The 17,684-nt window shown below is 45.3% G+C and overlaps 2 protein-coding genes across 2 annotated transcripts in view; both read right to left on the bottom strand.

Moving 5' to 3' along the window:
- Positions 1-1,215: 1,215 nt before the first annotated feature.
- Positions 1,216-4,266, bottom strand: tmem236 (transmembrane protein 236). Its single transcript, XM_037458903.2, has 4 exons — positions 4,013-4,266; positions 3,573-3,645; positions 2,924-3,047; positions 1,216-2,394 (listed from the first exon to the last, which is right to left on the bottom strand). Exons 1-4 carry the CDS (start codon positions 4,264-4,266, stop codon positions 1,769-1,771), a joined length of 1,077 nt encoding a protein of 358 aa, XP_037314800.1. The 3' UTR covers positions 1,216-1,768.
- A 684-nt stretch (positions 4,267-4,950) lies between these two features.
- The window catches only part of LOC119203339 (collectin-12-like), a 33,277-nt gene continuing 20,543 nt past the window's right edge, over positions 4,951-17,684 (bottom strand). Inside the window, exons 5-24 of the mRNA XM_037457158.2 lie at positions 16,569-17,612; positions 15,798-16,406; positions 15,542-15,684; positions 15,309-15,418; positions 15,089-15,158; positions 13,978-13,981; positions 12,736-12,825; positions 11,302-11,386; positions 11,055-11,130; positions 10,831-10,926; positions 10,555-10,701; positions 10,148-10,238; positions 9,782-9,977; positions 9,488-9,582; positions 8,919-9,007; positions 8,679-8,766; positions 8,534-8,588; positions 8,296-8,449; positions 7,436-7,557; positions 4,951-7,332 (exon numbers count right to left, since the gene is read on the bottom strand). Coding sequence (XP_037313055.2) covers positions 7,137-7,332; positions 7,436-7,557; positions 8,296-8,449; positions 8,534-8,588; positions 8,679-8,766; positions 8,919-9,007; positions 9,488-9,582; positions 9,782-9,977; positions 10,148-10,238; positions 10,555-10,701; positions 10,831-10,926; positions 11,055-11,130; positions 11,302-11,386; positions 12,736-12,825; positions 13,978-13,981; positions 15,089-15,158; positions 15,309-15,418; positions 15,542-15,684; positions 15,798-16,406; positions 16,569-17,612 — 3,560 coding nt within the window. The 3' untranslated portion in view covers positions 4,951-7,136. The remainder of the gene's footprint in view (positions 7,333-7,435; positions 7,558-8,295; positions 8,450-8,533; positions 8,589-8,678; positions 8,767-8,918; positions 9,008-9,487; positions 9,583-9,781; positions 9,978-10,147; positions 10,239-10,554; positions 10,702-10,830; positions 10,927-11,054; positions 11,131-11,301; positions 11,387-12,735; positions 12,826-13,977; positions 13,982-15,088; positions 15,159-15,308; positions 15,419-15,541; positions 15,685-15,797; positions 16,407-16,568; positions 17,613-17,684) is intronic.

Below are 17,684 nucleotides of genomic sequence, written 5' to 3'. Positions count from 1 at the left end.
GAGATGAGAGACTGTATTTTAAAACTCGTTTTCTTTCGGGAGACGGCCACATTTTTGGCTCAATGCTCGCTCTGATATATTCGGAGAATATAAGTTTCCCAGCGTGGAGGCAAGCGTTAAGCAAAGTTAAAGTGTCACCTGTGGTCTCAGTCCAACAGGTGTTTGAAGTCGAATGCGCCCGAGGTGGCTCAAAAAAACGTTACACATTAGATTAAAAAGGAAATTCCATCTCAGAAAAAGCAGATCACCTCAATGTATCACTCAGGGAATTATGATATCTGGTTTGATTTTGAAGATTAAAACCTTTTATAACTCTTCAAATCTGTTGACCACAGGCAACATAGTTGAACGCATCATGTGACCTACCACTAAATACTAAAAATAATGTAAAAGAATGTTTTCTACCCAGTCATTTTACTTTTATTATTTACATTTTATTTCTGTTTTCCAGTTAAATGACACTAACAACTCAAAATGCATGAATGCTTTCTTCCTGAACCATTGCTTTGGGAAATGAGTATATTAGTCTTTTAATCTCAGGAAATGATTGCAGGCCAGATCTGTCAGGTGTGTCCCGGAGGAGGACGAACCAATCATCCGGTAGCACCTCTCTGTGGCATTCCGCGCTGATGCATCCATCCCACACACAGAGACTACATCTTGTTGCTGGGACGGCTGAGGATGAACACTGCACCCGCACGAGTGGAGGACGGATTTAAAGGGAAACCCCTCAGATGCTCCACCGAAACGAAGAAATGTTATTCATGATGTGAGTGAGGGTCCTTATCCTGTAAAGGAGTGGATTTGTTCTTTCTTTTGTCTGATCCAGCCCTCAACGAAGTTGAAACCGAACCCGGTTTGTTTGTTTGTTTGGTGCAAGCTGATAAAAGCAAACCAATAACGTTCCTCCAGCAGCTGTTATTTGCAGCCGGGAGGGTTTTAAATGCTTTAAATACCCCCATGAGCACCTTGGTGGGGTTTTTAATGTATTTCTACACACAGCTATTCTGCATTGGCAGAAGCCCTGAGAGGAAAATCTAAATCTATCAAGATCTAAGTAGTTTTCTCTTCTGTGTTTATCACTTAAGACCAAGCGAAGAGAAATCATTTGCCAACCTTTTTTTTTTTTTTACTTCTTTGTGTTTTCTTCCAGGGAAGTAAACATTTCTACATTTAATGTGTTTTCACAAGTTAGGGAAATAAATCTCATCGGCATAATTGATGTAATAAAGTATGCAAAATGGTTTCAAAGTAGTAGTAATATTAATGAAACAATACTAATATAAATACATTCTTGGGACAAATCAAAGGTTAGTTGAAAGTTTTCCATTTCCCTATCGAGCGTAAAACTTTCCCTTCTGAGGAGTACTTCATTTCACTCAATGTTGTTATCGAGATGTTGTTATATGTTTAAAACAAAGGATATTTATTAAACATAATTACAGTTGATTGAAACAATTCAGAAGCTTTTGTTCCCTGATGTGTGGTTTTCATCACTTTTTATAGTATAAAATGTAGGGATAAAAAACATTAGCAGATAAACTAAGTATCAAGTGTCACATTTGGATTTAAAAAATGTAAAAGTAAATGTAAAAGTAAAATCACAGATGAAATAGACTGTACACGGTTTAAAAAAAAAAAAAAAGTTGAGAGTAATTTCTGCACGTTTCGGCATAAACATCCTTACGACAAGCTCGTTGTTGTCGATCATCTGTACCCTCCGTTTCTGTCACACCGTCAGAGACGACAGAAGGTGCCCTATCCCTCCTCAAAACATGCTCTGCCTCCTGAAAATCCTCAGCCTGGCCAGGAAGGTGAAGTAGAAAAAAGCCAGGCTCACCAGCACATTTTTCAAAGGGTACAACACGGGAGTCACGAAACCAAACGCGGCGATCAGAGCGACCCGGAGGACGCAGAAGGGAACCTCCTGCAGGGCGACGCCGGCCGAGGCCGACAGCGGGTTGTGGGGGGCAACGACCACGCGCAGGGCGGACAGGAAGGCCAGCGCGTAGACGGGGAACACCCAGGCGGAGTAGAAGACCGCCGGCTCGCCCGCCACTCGCACCATCTCCGCCGCGTCGAGCCAGAACAGGAAGCCGTCGGCCAACGCCTCGGACCGGCCGTCCCGCCGCCACAGGAAGCCCAGGGGGCCCGAGCGGGATCGCCGGCGCAGGGGCGAGGAGTACAGGTAGGCGGCGCCGGCACCGGCGCCGGGCGGGGCGGCGAGGTCCCGCCGTCTGCCCGGGGCGCCGCCGTTCCTGGCCTGCGGCGGGGTTTGGGTCGGGCCTTTGGGGCCTTCGTCGGCGGCGGGCAGCTGGCCCGTCACGGTGGTCACCCGCTCCAGTTGGGTGAGGACGGGGCCCGGCGGGTCAAAGTCAGAATCCAAGCTGTCGGCTGCAAGACATCACAAGTTAAGGTTGTTCTACAGCCAGAAAACAAGCCCATCGGTTACTGTCCCAGCACAAAGCCGTTCAACGAAACCATAAACGGCACCAAACGGCCATTAAGTCAAAGGTCGAGAATGAGATGAAGAGAGCCAAAAGGACACGTATGTTGTTAAAAAAAGAGTTTTCATATTGTCTGAGTCATTTCTTTGATGCACCTCCTCAAGGTCCGATCGGCCTGCGACCGGCTGCTGGGTCCCAGAGAAAAAGTGATCCCACCCCCCCCCTCCCCCCCCTCCCCATCTTATTCCAAAATGAAATGATCCACAGGGCCCCCGAAGTCAACACTTGTTAATTAATCTGATTAAACCCAGATTTGTTTAGGGATATGCATCACACGAGCATAATATTAACTTCAATATTCAAGGTGTTACAGGCAAACTCGCTTCTCCTACTGTGACGAAATATCTACGGCAGAAAGGCCCTTTTCCATTTTTTTTTTTTTTTTTTTTAACCACACCAAAATCTTTGGGGCTTACATGGTCCGATGAGCCTGCAGGGGCGAATCCTCTCCGTGAGATCCACGCAGATGAGGCCGAGCAGCACCAAGGACACGGGCAGCTCGGCGAAGCGGTCCAGCCGGAGTCCTCGGTCCACCTGCACCTGCACGGCGCCACCAGCAAGCGCACCAGGACGTGGGCGTTTAGTAGTAGATACCAACCGACGCGTGACCCCACCCCCGAATCACGAGGGCAGGGAAGTGAACCGAAGCTCTTTATTACGTCGTTTGGCTGCACGAGGAGACGGGTTTTATGAAGCCATCAAGGTTTTTATCACCTCGTCATTGTGCTCATTGAAATGGATGCCCCTTAAAAAACGGGATTCACGTCCCTCGCTCGTCTCTGAGGTTTCTGAGTGGGTTTGTGTGGGTGTGTGTGTGTGTGTGTGTGCGGGTTAATGTCCAACCAGTCCTCATGGGTTACTGAACACCCCCGACAGAGACTACGGTCACAAGACAGTGGGCACGTTTTCTTATTATTGCCACGGTGCCAAAGTCCCCCCTCAGTGTTCTGTGGGAATATATATATATATATATTGAAGGAAAATGAGGCGTGACGTCTTCTTTTTTTTTTTTTTTAAGAGACGTGCTGGAAAATAACAATTATTAGAATAATTAGATGACATTACCTTGGAGCTGGCAGCGAAGATGGCGAAGCACGGTAACGTACACAGGATGAGATAAGCCAGCGCTGTTGGCCTCCTGAGAGACAAATCAATACCACCTTTTCACTCGGGTCATTTATCTGATTAAAGTGAAACTTTTTGAACAAAAGGCCAAGAGACGCAACACTGGGACGAAGTAAATAAGGCGAGCGCAACGGCACCGAACTCACTCAGTGATTTAAATGAAAATATGAAGCTGCAGCGCATGAGGAGGAGCGCGGCTGCGTTTTATCTCTCGTGAACACAGAAGATTGTGAGTAAATAAATATAAAAAAAAGATGAGGAATCAAAGAACAACAAAGCTGAAGTCAAGATGCACACCAACAAGCTACAGGGCCGTTATCATAATTCCAGATGTTTCCTCCGCACTGAACCCCGTGACCTTGTTCTCCAGGTGTACTCACCACTGCGTGACCTCTGAGATGAACCCGCGCCTCCTCAGGATCAGATACTTCAGAGGGACCCACACCAGCAGGACCGCCGAGGTCACGTAGGCCACGGACGCCGCCACCACCAGCCAATAGGCCGTCAGATCCCGCCCTCGCACGTCGCGCATCAGGCCGGCGAACCTCTCCATCACCACGAAGACGGGCACGGCGAGGGCCGCCAGCTGCAGCGCCTCGTACAGGACGAGCTTGAGCGTCTTCCCCGACGGCATCGTGCCCGAGCAGCTGCTGGCGTGAGAACGGGGGGGGCAGACTTCGACCATCAGAGAGCCGGCGGTGGAGCCGGTGGACTCTGCTCCCCGAACACTGCTTACACTGCAGCAGGAGGGGGGGGGGGGCTGTATTTTTTTTTATTGCTGAGGTAACGAGGCGGTCACGCTCACCTTTTTATGGGCTAACAACAAAAACTCGCTGAACAGAACCTCAGGTTCAACAACTGCAACTTTCTGTAGAAGTGCGAACAAATGTAAAGAGAATTAAAGCGATTCCTAGAGAAGTTATTTTTGAAAATCGTAAGATATTGCTGTTCTCAGTTCCTCAGTTGCAGAAGATTTCCAAATGTGTCTCGTTAGGCCTGGTTGGGCCTCAGATGCACGCATGTCTCCATCTAGTGGCGAGGCTGAAAACCTTTTATTTGTTCCACGTATTTTTAAACATCCACACGCAACCGGTTTCATTGACTAATCAATCAGTTGATTTATCTCATCAAAGATGTGCTCAGAACTTCCATTGTAAATTTTCATTGAGCATAAAAAAATAAATAAAAAAAAACTTCCTTTGAAATCCTCAGAAAACGCATCTCATCAGCAGTGAAACTCTTTGCAGTTAAAAACTAAAGACGCTAAACCAGTGAATGTACGTCACGGTGCTCTAAAACAAGAGAACGAGCCCATTCGTAGGATCCTGTACATTTGGCCTGGTTTTATTGTGAATACCAATTAATAAGGATGGTTAAAAGAATACATACAAACCGCAGGATACAAGTTCTGACGGAAACCTTTACTATAACGTTTAAAACTTAAAAACAGGCAGCATCTGGATCCTGTGCAGTAACAGTTACATCGTGGCTGCAGTCCAGATGTTACGTTTGGATGATTCGGGACGATCAAGTGGCTTCTGGAGCGCAGCTGCTGTCGTTTGTACGTTTGATATCGTCAGCCCTCTTTGATCAAACGCATTAATACTACTTGACTCCTGTATTTAATTGAAAGCAGCAGAAGCCGGCCAGATGAATGCAGGGCTCACGACTGATAGCGTCTCGTGAGAAAAATCCAAAACACACAGCCATCAAATCAACACACCAATCAGTGGGAAACGTAGTGCATCATATGTAAAGACAGCTTTATAATTCCTTCATGTAGCATCATTCGATATTAAAGAAATAAATAACGTTGCTTGTTTTGTCGTCAGTCAGTGTGCGTGGACGTCGACTCTTTGCCAAAGAAGCTGCGCACGCAGAGGAGAGCTGAAAAGTTACGGTGTGGTCGGGTACATTCGTACAATACTTGATACTAAAGTGACTCTTTCACTGAGAGCACATAAAAAGGAGCTGTGCATTAATCCTGACTGTGCGTTTCCAGAATCACAAGAGCTCCCTTGAGTCCAGCTTCAGGTAGGGTTTGTTTTAGCGTCAGAGGGGGGGGGGGGAGGAAAAGGAGCTGTTGGATCAGTTCTTCACATTACCGTTTGACCCTACAGTACAACGAGCATGTATAAAACACTGAGTAATGTCCGCGTCCTGGTGTGAGCTATTTAAATATACAACCAAGTAAGGTGGAGCATCACACAGTCCGCTTTCATCTGAATACATACGCTGCTTCTCCAGTTAAAACATCATAGCATAAATTAAAATGCACTACAAACAAAAGAGAAACGAGTAAGAGATGTTTTTAAAAAGGCGGTCCAGAGAGCTCGCCTCTTAGTAGCCGAGGCTGTCGCTACAGCCCCCCGAATGCAGACGGAGCGAACCCTGAACCCACCAACAAGGACCAACAGCTGCTCCCCTTGGAAAGGAAAACTCTGCAGAACGTGCCGAGTCAACGACATCTTCTTCTTTCACACCTTCGGTTCGGCGGGCACATCATGACCGAGTTCACCTGCGAGGTCGTCCTGTGGCTCCACTACTGCTTGACTCTAAACAAGAGTCATGTGCATGCTTCAATTCCTCACAACAACAAAAAAAAGTGGCGTCAGTTTTCAGTACTTCTAAAATTGAGTAAGTAAAAGTAAACTTTGAAACTTAGTTAGAAAATGTAGCTTCACTAAAAGTCCTCTTTAAGATTACGGGGAAAAAAAAGTGTGTTGACGCCCGTTTTCTGTGACACGGTTTGCAATAAGGTCGCATTAAGTGCGTGGCAAACGGTAAATGACCAGATTCCCAAGGATGTGTGTCTGCTACTGTACACCTGCCTGTAGTGTGTGTGTGCGCCTGTTTCACATGGTAATAGAACACTCATGTGTTTGCACACTATTTACAGTATGGACAATAGATTCAAACGCTAAATGACAAACAAATGACTATTCAGTCTCATTTCCCCTAAAACTGGTACCAAATGATCGGACTCGGGCTCGTAAAATACAACATGATCACAACTTCTCAATGGTCCCAATGATTAAAACTTGAGGCAATACATGTCAGGCCCGGTACGTTAAACTGGACAATGCATGTATCGCTATCAGATCTGCACTTGGAAGTGATCAGGCGTGAATGACGACTTAAACGTAACCAAGTGCAGCTGTAGATGAAAGTAAACTGAGAGCTCCTCCATGTCGTCACATGCGAGTCATGTGGAAGGGATTTAAGAAGATTGAAAATGCAGGGACATAAGTAATTGAAAGAACACAGTGTGTCTCTTTTTTTCAGACCATGTGCGTCTGCAAAATCGATCAAAGCCGAACCCTGCAGTGAGAGGTGCGACTGTATAGTAAAGCTGAGCCTTCTCTACTCTCTTTGAATGTTTTCCTCCACACAAATCAAAAACACATAAACAAGTGAAAACGATTCTACCACCACTATCTGATGGGGCCCGGGTGCACGTGTGTGCGTGAGGAGAGCTGGGAGCTCGGGGGGGGGGGGGGGGCCCTATAGCAAGGCTTTCTCCGGGTAAGGGGCGTCACACGAAGGTGCTATACTCGGGCCGGAGGCGGCGCTGTAGCTTGGAGTCTGCGTGAGGCCCGGGCCGCCGGCCGGGTTCTGGTAGGGGTGCGGGTCGGCCGGGCCCATGCTGCCCGGAGCGGTGGTGTAGACCGGCTGCTGGCCCAGGTACATGTGAACGTCACTAGGAGACACAACGAAGAAACCTCGATGACACCACGGCAGCGAGAAGTGGGGGGGGACCTGTGATGTGCAGAGAGAACCAGAAGACGATCTGTGGATCTCACCTGGGAGCTGGCTGACCAGGCATGGGGGCTCCAGGCGGGAGCTGCTCCATGGGAACAGTGTAACCCGGCACCACGGTGCCGCTCGGGGCATACGGGCCTGACGCCGGCTGACCGGGGTACACCTGAGGTCACAAATGACAAACGCTGAGTGTTAAATGTGAGATGGAAAGCACCTGGGGAGGGAACATTTGCCTGATGTCACATAGACACCCGGACGTTCTAAAATTAAATTCTCCTCCCATATTGAAGTTCAGAGTTCTGACAAGTATCACAAACAAAGAGCAGGTATCTAATCAAGGTCTAGATAGAACAAAATAGTATCTTAATCCTGGTTTAGACAGTATGCATCCAGTCATATTTAAACTTCCTGTAAACAGACAGTGCATCTAAAACCACATTTATTACCCAGAGTGCAAATGGAATTTCTTCGAGGTGGTTCAAGTATAATTTATGAGGTTTGGAGATGCCGACTGAGGTACCAATTCAAAGACCTCATTATGAAAAGTTTCCATTTTTTTTGTAAACAAAAACATGTGACACTGCCCCTTTAAGATTAAGACGATTGTGCACATTCAAAATTTAGCTAGAAACCATCTCCTGGTTACCTTGTTAGGCATCCTGATCCATGATCCATTTAATATCTTTGGGGTGTTTCTTTGTCTCTATACTGAATTGACCTCACATGGTCGTCTTTTTGTTTTGTCTGTGTGCAGGTATACTGGATAGCAAGAGAAAATGAGAATCCCTTAAATACATGATGAGCACATGATTGGGCGAGGAGCTGGCTGACAGTGCACTTAGGATTTCAGTTTTGGAACACAAGAGCAAGGTTGAGGAAAAGAAGATGTGAGTCACTACACCTGTTGTGCTACGTTCGCAGGTTGCTGCATGTAGTACTGTTGACTCTGTAGCTTGGCATACATGGCGTAGACTGGATCTTCATTCATTAGCTTGGCATACAAGGACAGAGCTTCCATCAACTTCACATTCAGGTCCGACAGCTCTGAGTGCTTCCTGAAGATACAAAGAATTTACAGGTTGCTTAAATCATTTACGTTTGAACCCTTGAAAACATTCTGTTAGCAAAATGCAACGTACCGGTCTATATCCTCCAACTTCTGGTCAATGAGGGGCCCCATTTGATTGCAGGCACCTGATTTAAATACAACAAATGGTTACAGATTTTGTCTGGATCTGACTTACAGTCACTTGACACCCAGCGTCAACCAGGGGTTCAGTTTACCTTCCAACTGGAGCAACTCCACGCTGTCCGACTGGTTGTCCGTGGGATCTGCACTCTGGATCATCTGCAGTAGCTGGTCCATCTTGTCCTGGAGGATTTCAACAATCATGTGATGACACTTTCAAAGATACGCGTGATGAGAAAATATTTTCTATTTTCTTACATAGACAATCTAGTCCATCTCTTACAGTAATGATGAGAAAAAGCTTAGTAAACAAGCGTCAACACGACGGAACTTACTTCGTCGATGAATACAGGCTCTTGTTCGGGTTCTATTGTCTCCACCTGGATGTCCTCACTGAACTGCACCGTCTTCTTCTCGGTTTTCACTGTAGATTTCACAGCAAGACAAGGAAACAACAATGTAACAACACGACAGACCTGCAGTGAAGCGGTTCTGTAACATCAAGTAGGTGAATTCCTTCCAAAGCGTTTTTTAGAACTGAAATAAGTAGCTCAATTGTCCTGTGGAACCACACACAGGCAGCAGTGATGGAGATGTGAATTAAAAAGAGCACGAGGCACATTATTAGACGTAGTAGTAGTAAATGAATGGCTCACTAAAGAAGAAACAATTGCGTATAAAAAAAAGGCAGACCCTGTAAATATCAAGGAAAGAAATTTAGAGTCATAAAAAGATTTCATTAAAAAGGAAATGTGACCAAAAGACAATTGGAGAACGTCCCCTATGCCGCTGCGTATGAAAACTGCGTAATATAACCTATGTATCTCCCACTCTAGGATCAATAAAGAAATATTAACAATGGACTAAATGCCCTATTAAAGAACCAGGGACACAATGTACTCACTCATCTCAGGCTCTGCGGTGAGGTCCGCTGTCACAAAGTTGGAAGGGAACAACCCCACTCCCTGGTATGTTTCGCCTTTCCACCAGTTGGGATCACTGAAAAAAAAAAAAAAAAAAAAAAAAAAAAAATCAAACAACAGATTTGAATTGTTGTGAATTTACACCTTAGTGGCTTAGTTTGTAGTTTCCAGATTTTGTTAAACAGGCTATTTTCCCGCAGCTCAGAATAACTCGTGCACCCTCTGAGTCACGTGACAAACCTCCCCACTCACGGACTGCGTGACTAAAAATTCACCTATCGTCCAGGATAGTGATGATTTCCCCCGACTTGAAGGTGAGCTCGTTGTCCTCCGCAGCCTCAAAGTCGTAGATGGCGCGGACTTTCCTGCCGTCGGACTTGTGCGAGGAGAGCAGGCCCGAGGTGTTCGGGTAAAGGCCCGACAGGGAGGTCTGCGGCTGCTGGCGCTGCTCCTTCAGAGACAGCTCGATAGCTGCACAGAAACACAACGGGAAAATCAGGCCTCTGCCCGAAATGACATGGTATCAAACCTCTTCAAATACTTTCCTCTAAAACCTTCTCAGTATTGCAAGTTCAGAACAAGGCTGAATACCCAAAAAAAAGCATTTCAGTTTAATTGTGTGGCCTTTGATGTGTCCTTACCTTTGGCCAAATCTTCTTCTTCTTTTTTGTTTGTTGAGGTGGCGGGATCCTTCGCCACTAAAGCTGGGCTTGCTTTTGCTTGCTCTGCAGCCTGTGAAAAAGAGAAACGATAATTACATGTTTATGCGAATCAACAACTAGAAGAATAAAAGGATACGCGCGTGTGTCTCAATGTTTAAGCCAATCAAACAGGAATTGTCCAATTATATAAAACCCTTTTTGTTGGATCATTTTATAGCATTTTTTTAATATGGTAAGCAAGAGAGGAGTACTACCTGCCACAGAAACGTTTGAAAATAACAATGTTGCAGCTGTATGGTATGGATCTGACTCACCACCGTGAATAAAGACATTTAAATATGTACCTTTTGCATAGAAGATGCTAAAATGAGACTCAACAGACCTACCTGGGACCCCACAGCTGGGAAAGTAACACCCTGCTCTCGTAGATTCTTGATCATTGCTGAGATCAGACTGAGTTGGGGATCGTTGCGGAAGTCCTCAGCCCACTCCACCATCAGGGCTTTCAGCTTCTCACACACCTTGGGGTGGCCCTGGGGACAGTTATGCAAAAGGCACCTCATGAGAACGAGAGAAGTGGATGCAGCAAGCCCTAATATCAAGTTATCAAAAATAATTAATGTGGACAACAGACAAAAAACAAAAAGAATCACATCACAAACCTTGTTGAGGACGTTACTGACTTCACTGGCAAACTCCCTGGAGCACACCTCCAAGTGGAATATCTTCCCACAGTTTGAGACACAAGCACCAAGCAGCTGTGAGGAGGACGGCGCAAACGGTTCATCAAACTCATTATTTAATCCATGCAGCACTTATCAGGATACAACTTAGAGAGAAGTATGTTGCTAACTGTCTGTTGTAACTATGTGTTGAGTCTGCTTACAGTCAGGGCCTGCATGGCCACATGAGGATCCTTATGGTTCACTCTTCTCATTATCGAGCGGAGACATTCTTTAGGCCTGCAAAACAAGTGTTCAAGTCAAAAGGTTGTGGAGATTGACCTAAGGTATCGAAACATATGTAATATCTCCACCTCTGGGATTCTTGTGTTATGGGATGGAAAAAACTTCAAGCAATGTCTGCTAATACAAATTTGTGTGTCGCGTTCAGTATCAAGACGGTAAACTCACCCAGTGCGTGACTGCCCTATCTTATCACAAATATCCAGAATGAGGCCCCAGTCCTCAGCAGTGTTCATCTCACTGGTTGCTTTCTCTGCAGGAAAGAAGCAAAATAACCAACATAACACTTTTCAGGATTTTCTCGCTGTAGAGGCAGAGAGGAGACGCGGGGATCCTCCTAAGATCAGAGATAACAAAGCTTCTTAAAACAACTAAACAAAACATTGAAAAGAATACAGGTTGGGTTAGATGAAATAATAAATAAATAAAATATAAAGTTGCTATACAATTAGCAATCCTGTTGTTGCTATTGGATTAGAATATATATTTTCTTTTCTTTCAGACGGTATTTCATGCGCTGAATGAGCTCCTCATGAATCAGGTTATCAATTCACATATTATCACTTCTGTTCGATAGGTTGTCTTTCTATTTTGTTGCATTGCAACCCATGCAGATATCTGGGTGCTTTCTTTGATAATAAACAGCGACATCTTTTTTATCTGATGAGCATATAGAAAAGGTTCCATCCTATTTAGACTATTTTAACCTGCTCTATTCCTTTCTGACTCAATTTATCCAAACTCCAACTTGATGACAATGCTGCAAAAAGAGTACTCACGAGTCATTATAATATAGACACAGCGGCATTGATGAACAAATACGGTAATAGGATGATATAATTAACTCCTGCTTTGTTGTATACACAAAGAACAAGGTGCCTAATAATAAACTCTCAAGCTGAAATACCACCCGAGAGTCCAAACATAACCATCATAAGCTTTACCAATTTAGCGTTTACTGCTAGTTTTGAGAGATACTGTATTCAAACTGTACGGTTTTATCTGGCTACTGCCATGGGTGTGTGTGCACTCTAAACATGCAAATGACGCGTTTAACCACGTCACTAGCATGATAGATGGCTCACCACCCCGTGTAGCCTACATGGGACAGGGCACAGTGATGGTGAGGAGGAGGCAGATGACTAACGTTAGCTAACGCTCCTCCAGCCATCGGATGACTGCCCCATGATCCCCAACAATTACCCTGAACAAAATACAATCTCAACTTAAAACAAGTACACGCATATTAGAGGGCAATGGGTCACTTCTAAAAAAAAAAAGAAAGACCGTGAACGTTACCAACATGTATGTTGCTTCTAGCCAACAGCTAAATCTCCACATAACGACAATATGAGGGTGCAAGCTAGTTAGCCACCTGTGCTCCTCGGCTAACAGAGCTAATAACAACAAACCAAACAGACACGGATAGACATGGACTGCAGCGTGTCAGTTGATGCAAACAAGACAGCAGATTAGCACACTTACAAAAGGCACTGAGGGTTTAATCTTAAATAACATTCGGGTGTTAGAACAAATAAAACAGAGCTGTATTGGGGAAGCTAACTTAGCTAGCCTGCTACAAACAGCCTCCAGTTTACTCACCAACATCTTGGTCGAATGGGTTCGTCGTGAAGAGAGGCATTGCTGGGGTATTGACGCAGATGTTCGCCTTCCCCTGGTATTCCCGTTCCCCTTTTTTGTGTTACTTCAGACAATTAACACGCATAGTAACGACAACATCAATGTCAAATGCAGCTGGCTGTTTCTATTCTACACAGTCACTCCTTCGCCAGACGGCAACAAGCGAGGCATTCTGGGTAATCGAGGGAGGCGAGTGGCGTGTTGAATTGATTGTTGTCACCAACTCTAATTGATCGAAATACTCACACAGATGTTAACGTGCGCGCACTCGCGGTGAATTAGACGAAATGGAGCATAAGATTCGGATTGCTCTAAAAAAAAAAAGAAAAAACATTTCGCCGTCAGGTGATGCTGATCACGTGACGGCGGCTCATCGTGTTGACCCCGCACTGACCACAAAATCTTCTTAACCAAATGTACTCTAATTAGGTTTAATCTTTTGTTACGATGCAACTACAACGTGTGCGTTTATGTATATGTATAAATTGCATTTGTGTATATATTTGTATGAAGTAGATTATTTAAAAATAATTTGTCACCAGCCAGAAATGAAATGCCTTTGTTCTTAAAACAAATATGGACATCTTAACATGAATATACTGTACATAACCTCATTGCGTGTGTGTGTGTGTGTGTGTATATCAAACTTACTTTAATTTTATATTACTTCTTCCCCAAATCAATGTTTATTCCGTAACTTCCCCAATTATAAAGTAACTTAAAAATATATGGAAATTGTTTTTTAATCTTGTTCTATGTCAGATGTGCAGGAGTGATATACGTGATGTAAAAGGTTTTCTTTCTTGTTAAGTATTTTGAAATACATTTTTTAAACAAATAATTTAATCTTGGTGCCATATTATCTAAATGCATGTATTATCATAGTTCGTAGGAGAAAAACCACTGACTCCACACACAGTTTCTTTACCATTTTATTGCGACCCATAGTAACCTGTTGTCTTAACGCAAAATGGGCCTTGAGCAGATTACAAAATGATACTTGGTCCTTAAGGATTATATTAATTGGAAAGGATTAATCACTCAACAACAACAAATTATGCAAACAATAAACATGTAACAACTTTCACACATTTTAATTGGCATAATGACTAAATCTGCATATGATGGTAACATTACAATTGACACATTATTAATGTTTGCATCGCTGAATACGTACATCATACTGGCAGTGTAAAGAAATACTGTCCTTAAAACAGCAGCACTGCTATCTTCTATTTAAAAAAGTCCAAAAAAGACATTTGTAGAAAAGTGACATTTAATTTAGTCATTTGCTGATAATGAGCGATTCCTCAAACTTATTTCTAATCACAGTTTTGAAGTATTTGACGGTATAAAAATAGTTTACTTTGTTAACAACATGATCCTCCAATATAGATTTTTTGGAAGAATGAAAGGCAATATGAAATTCAATCCCAACAAACTATGTATCCTACGTGAAATATTATTTACAGATGCACCTGTACAACGGCGGCTGACTTAGTAGACTTTCGTAAATGAATGTATTCTTCAGTACAAATACCAAAACCAATCAATACAACAGGGGGCCGGGTCTGTGTTGTCTTTTTTTTTGTTGCATACTTGCAAAGTGCTTTAAGACAAAGACCAGTCCAAGTCTCAGTGATGCTGACGGTGTCCTCTAGTCATCTAGAGCTCCTCTTCATGTTCTTCAGTATCCTCACACCTTCCATCTCAACATCAGCCTCTTCATCATCCCCCCCAGACACAGCTCGGACTGTCATTGGCGGATGCTATAAAACTGGAACTTTCACTGTGAAGAGAACACATATGGTACATTTTAGCATCTTCATGATGTGCTTCGAGGCTGTTATTCTTAAATGTAGCAAAAGCTACGACTAAACGTGGTGTTTCCGGCCAAGTACACGCGGGTAAAAAAGTTTCACCATAGAAAGATTCAGACAAACTGAATCCCGAAGGGCATCCGAACAATGGAAAGTTTCATCATTTGCGGTTCCACGGCAACTGAGTAGACGCTACAAATGATTCGCTAAGATCTACAGCGCTCAGCTGGTTTCATGATATCTAGAGTCAAATTTTAGATCTTGAGAAGGAATGAAGAAAGTCAAACTAAGACATCGATTGCTGGACTTCACTTAGGATTGTTGGCGGTAAGAAAAATATAGAAAACTGCTAATGCTTTTCTTCAAAAGATACACAGAACAAGAATCAATCACAAAGTTCTCGTATATTGAAGGAACTGACAGTTCGAGGCACGTTCACAGATGTAACCGATGCGGTCAGTGCAGTAGAAGTCATTCCAGCTGGCGTTGTGGACGAGGCCGGCACAGTCCTCGCCGTCTTCGTGGCCATGTTCCCAGTTATCAGGCTGGCCAGGCCGCCACATCCTAGGAGCATCAACATGAACAATATGAAGCCTCGTGCAAGGCGTTTCTTAATTACATTCATAGAGACCTGTTAACAAGATTCAAGGCAGGAATCGAGTCAGAAATGTTTAAAAAGCATCCAGTCTATCTGCTTTTTGCAGGTTTACTCACTTGAAAACGGGCAAAGTTCCATCCACCCACTTCCAGACATTTTCCTCCTCTTTGTCAGTAAGGCCGAGCCAGAAATAGCCTTTCCCTGCAATCTCATCTCTCACAAATTTCTATGGATACAGGATCAAAAGATGATTGAGTGGAACATCTGTTCACAAAAAAACACAATCTACGATTTTAAAATGAGGTGTGTTTCGGTTTTCAAGGAACTATCCGGGTCAAATCTCGCTTACCTGTTCCTCTTTGTCGTTGATAATGAGCATTAGCGATGACAAGTCACGACAATTTTGGTTGGACTCATCAAAGTTGAACCTCTGAGGACCAGAGGAGAAGTAATAGCAGCTGTCTCCAAACCTTCTGAACTCAGCTGGGCAACCTGGAGTTAATTATTTCCGGAATAATATTACAAATTGAAAGTAAAACCATACAATGTTGAATCTGAATTTGTAACTCAAGCGTAGTCCCCCTTAATGTAATCATTTTACACACCAGTCTCTGGAGCATTGTTGACAGGAGGCTGGATTTGCGGGGACCTGGAGCCTTGGGGGGCCCCTGTTGGTTTGGGGGCCTGAGTCTGTTTCGGGGGTTGGGACGGTTTGAGGGGTTTGGGTGGCAGCACTTTGGCGGGTTTTGGTGGTTTGGGGGTTTCTGGGATTGTTTCCTTAGGAAGTGGAGGTGTAGGTGCGGGTATCCCTGGTAGCCCTGGTGGACCAGCAGGGCCGATGGGTCCAACGGGCCCACGAGGCCCATCAGGACCTGCAGGTCCCGCTGCACCTGGGGGCCCCTGTGGCCCCTGTGGTCCTGTTATGCCTGACATTCCATCCCTACCAGGAATTCCCGGAGCCCCAGGGTCGCCTTTACCCCCAGAGTCCCCAGGTCGACCTCCAGGCCCTCTCGATCCTTTAGCCCCGAGAAGACCACGAGCCCCGACTGAACCCTTTGGACCCGTCGCACCTGTTGGTCCAGCAGCACCTTTCTCTCCTTGAGGTCCAACCAGCCCTGGCATCCCTTTCTCTCCCTTATCACCCTTTTGTCCTGGCTGACCCATTGCTCCCTGTGGACCCTTGTCCCCCCTGAGGCCCCTTGGACCCGGTGGACCTGAAACATAAAACAAACATCCACTGACTTTGTCGAAATATACCGGGGTCTTAACATGTTTCAACCAGATCTACTTTGGTATTTGTACTTTAACACGGGAAAAGAAGAGATGTGTGTAAACGTAATAGTTGTCTTCAAATCAAACACGCCTCGTGTTCTCACCCTGCAGGATGGTGAAGTTGGTGATGAGCTGCGAGTGCTTGCTGTCCACCAGCTTCATCTCCTCCATCACCCCGGAGAGATTGCTGACCTCCTTGTCCAGCCGGCCCGACAGTTCGTCTTGCTGCGCGCGCAGCTTTTTGCTATCCGCCACGGCCTCCGTCACGCTGACATTCAGCCCGAGGAGCAGGTCTGAGTGCCGCATCACCGTCTCAGCGCACGTCCTCAGGCCGCTCAGGTCGGAGCTGATGGCACCGAGGAGCTGCGAGGCGAAGCTCATGTTTCCCGTCACACGGTCCATCTCATTCTCGTGGCCGTCGAGCCGCGATTCCATTTCATCAAACTTGGACGAGGTGGCGTTATCGTGGTCCCGCTGATGGTCCATCAGCTCGTGCAGACTCTGGCCGCGCTCCTCGCTGAGAGCGGAGGTGTTCTGGATCTGGCTGACTAGTGTGCTGAGCTGAGACCCCAAGTCATCCAGGGCCTCTCCATTGGAACGGACCTGGGCTGAGTTATTGGCTGCCAAGACCTGGAGGTTCTGGACCTTTTCCTTAAGCCACTGTGTGTCAGCTCGGGTCTGACTGGCCGTCTGATGCAGACCCTGGTAGTCATTTTGTAGTCTCTGCACCGCCTGGCCGGCGCCTTCCACCGTCTTCTGCAGCGTGCCGAGCAGATTGCGCTGCTGGGATTGGGTGATGTTTAGCGCGCCGATACTAACCTGGGTCTGGCTCTGCACTTTGACCTGGCCCTGTAACTCTGACTGGAGCCACGCAGTGTCAGTCTGGAGGTCGTCAATCATGCCGCTGTAGGAGACCAAGGTCTGGTTGACCCCGCGCAATGAGGCCTGGTTGCCTTGCAAAAAGCTCTGCAGAGACACGTGGCCGTTCTGCGTGTCATCCCCTGTGATCTGAAGCCCGTCCAGTAAATCCCTGTTCCTGGTTGCCCTGAGGGCAATATCGTTCAGTTGCTTCTGTAATGCCTCCAGATCTGACTTGAAGGTCTTGATGTTACTTGTGGCATTTACTGACTTATCCCCTGCTTCATCATCTAAAAAAGGTAACCCACACAAAAATATGTAACGGTAAAGAAAGCTAAAATACAGTGAAATTTAGTCAAAAA

This window comes from Pungitius pungitius, chromosome 15 (assembly GCF_949316345.1).
Source record: "Pungitius pungitius chromosome 15, fPunPun2.1, whole genome shotgun sequence".
NCBI classification, from domain to species: domain Eukaryota; kingdom Metazoa; phylum Chordata; class Actinopteri; order Perciformes; family Gasterosteidae; genus Pungitius; species Pungitius pungitius.
This window is presented reverse-complemented; position numbering and strand designations above follow the sequence as displayed.

Bases quoted from the DNA above. Each gene is read 5' to 3' on its own strand.
- tmem236 (XM_037458903.2), bottom strand. From the start codon at position 4,266: ATGCCGTCGGGGAAGACGCTCAAGCTCGTCCTGTACGAGGCGCTGCAG. The intron at 3,646-4,012 runs GTGAGTACACCT...TTTGTCTCTCAG, and splicing joins ATCTCAGAGGTCACGCAGTG to GAGGCCAACAGCGCTGGCTT. The intron at 3,048-3,572 runs GTAATGTCATCT...GGCGCCGTGCAG, and splicing joins TCTTCGCTGCCAGCTCCAAG to GTGCAGGTGGACCGAGGACT.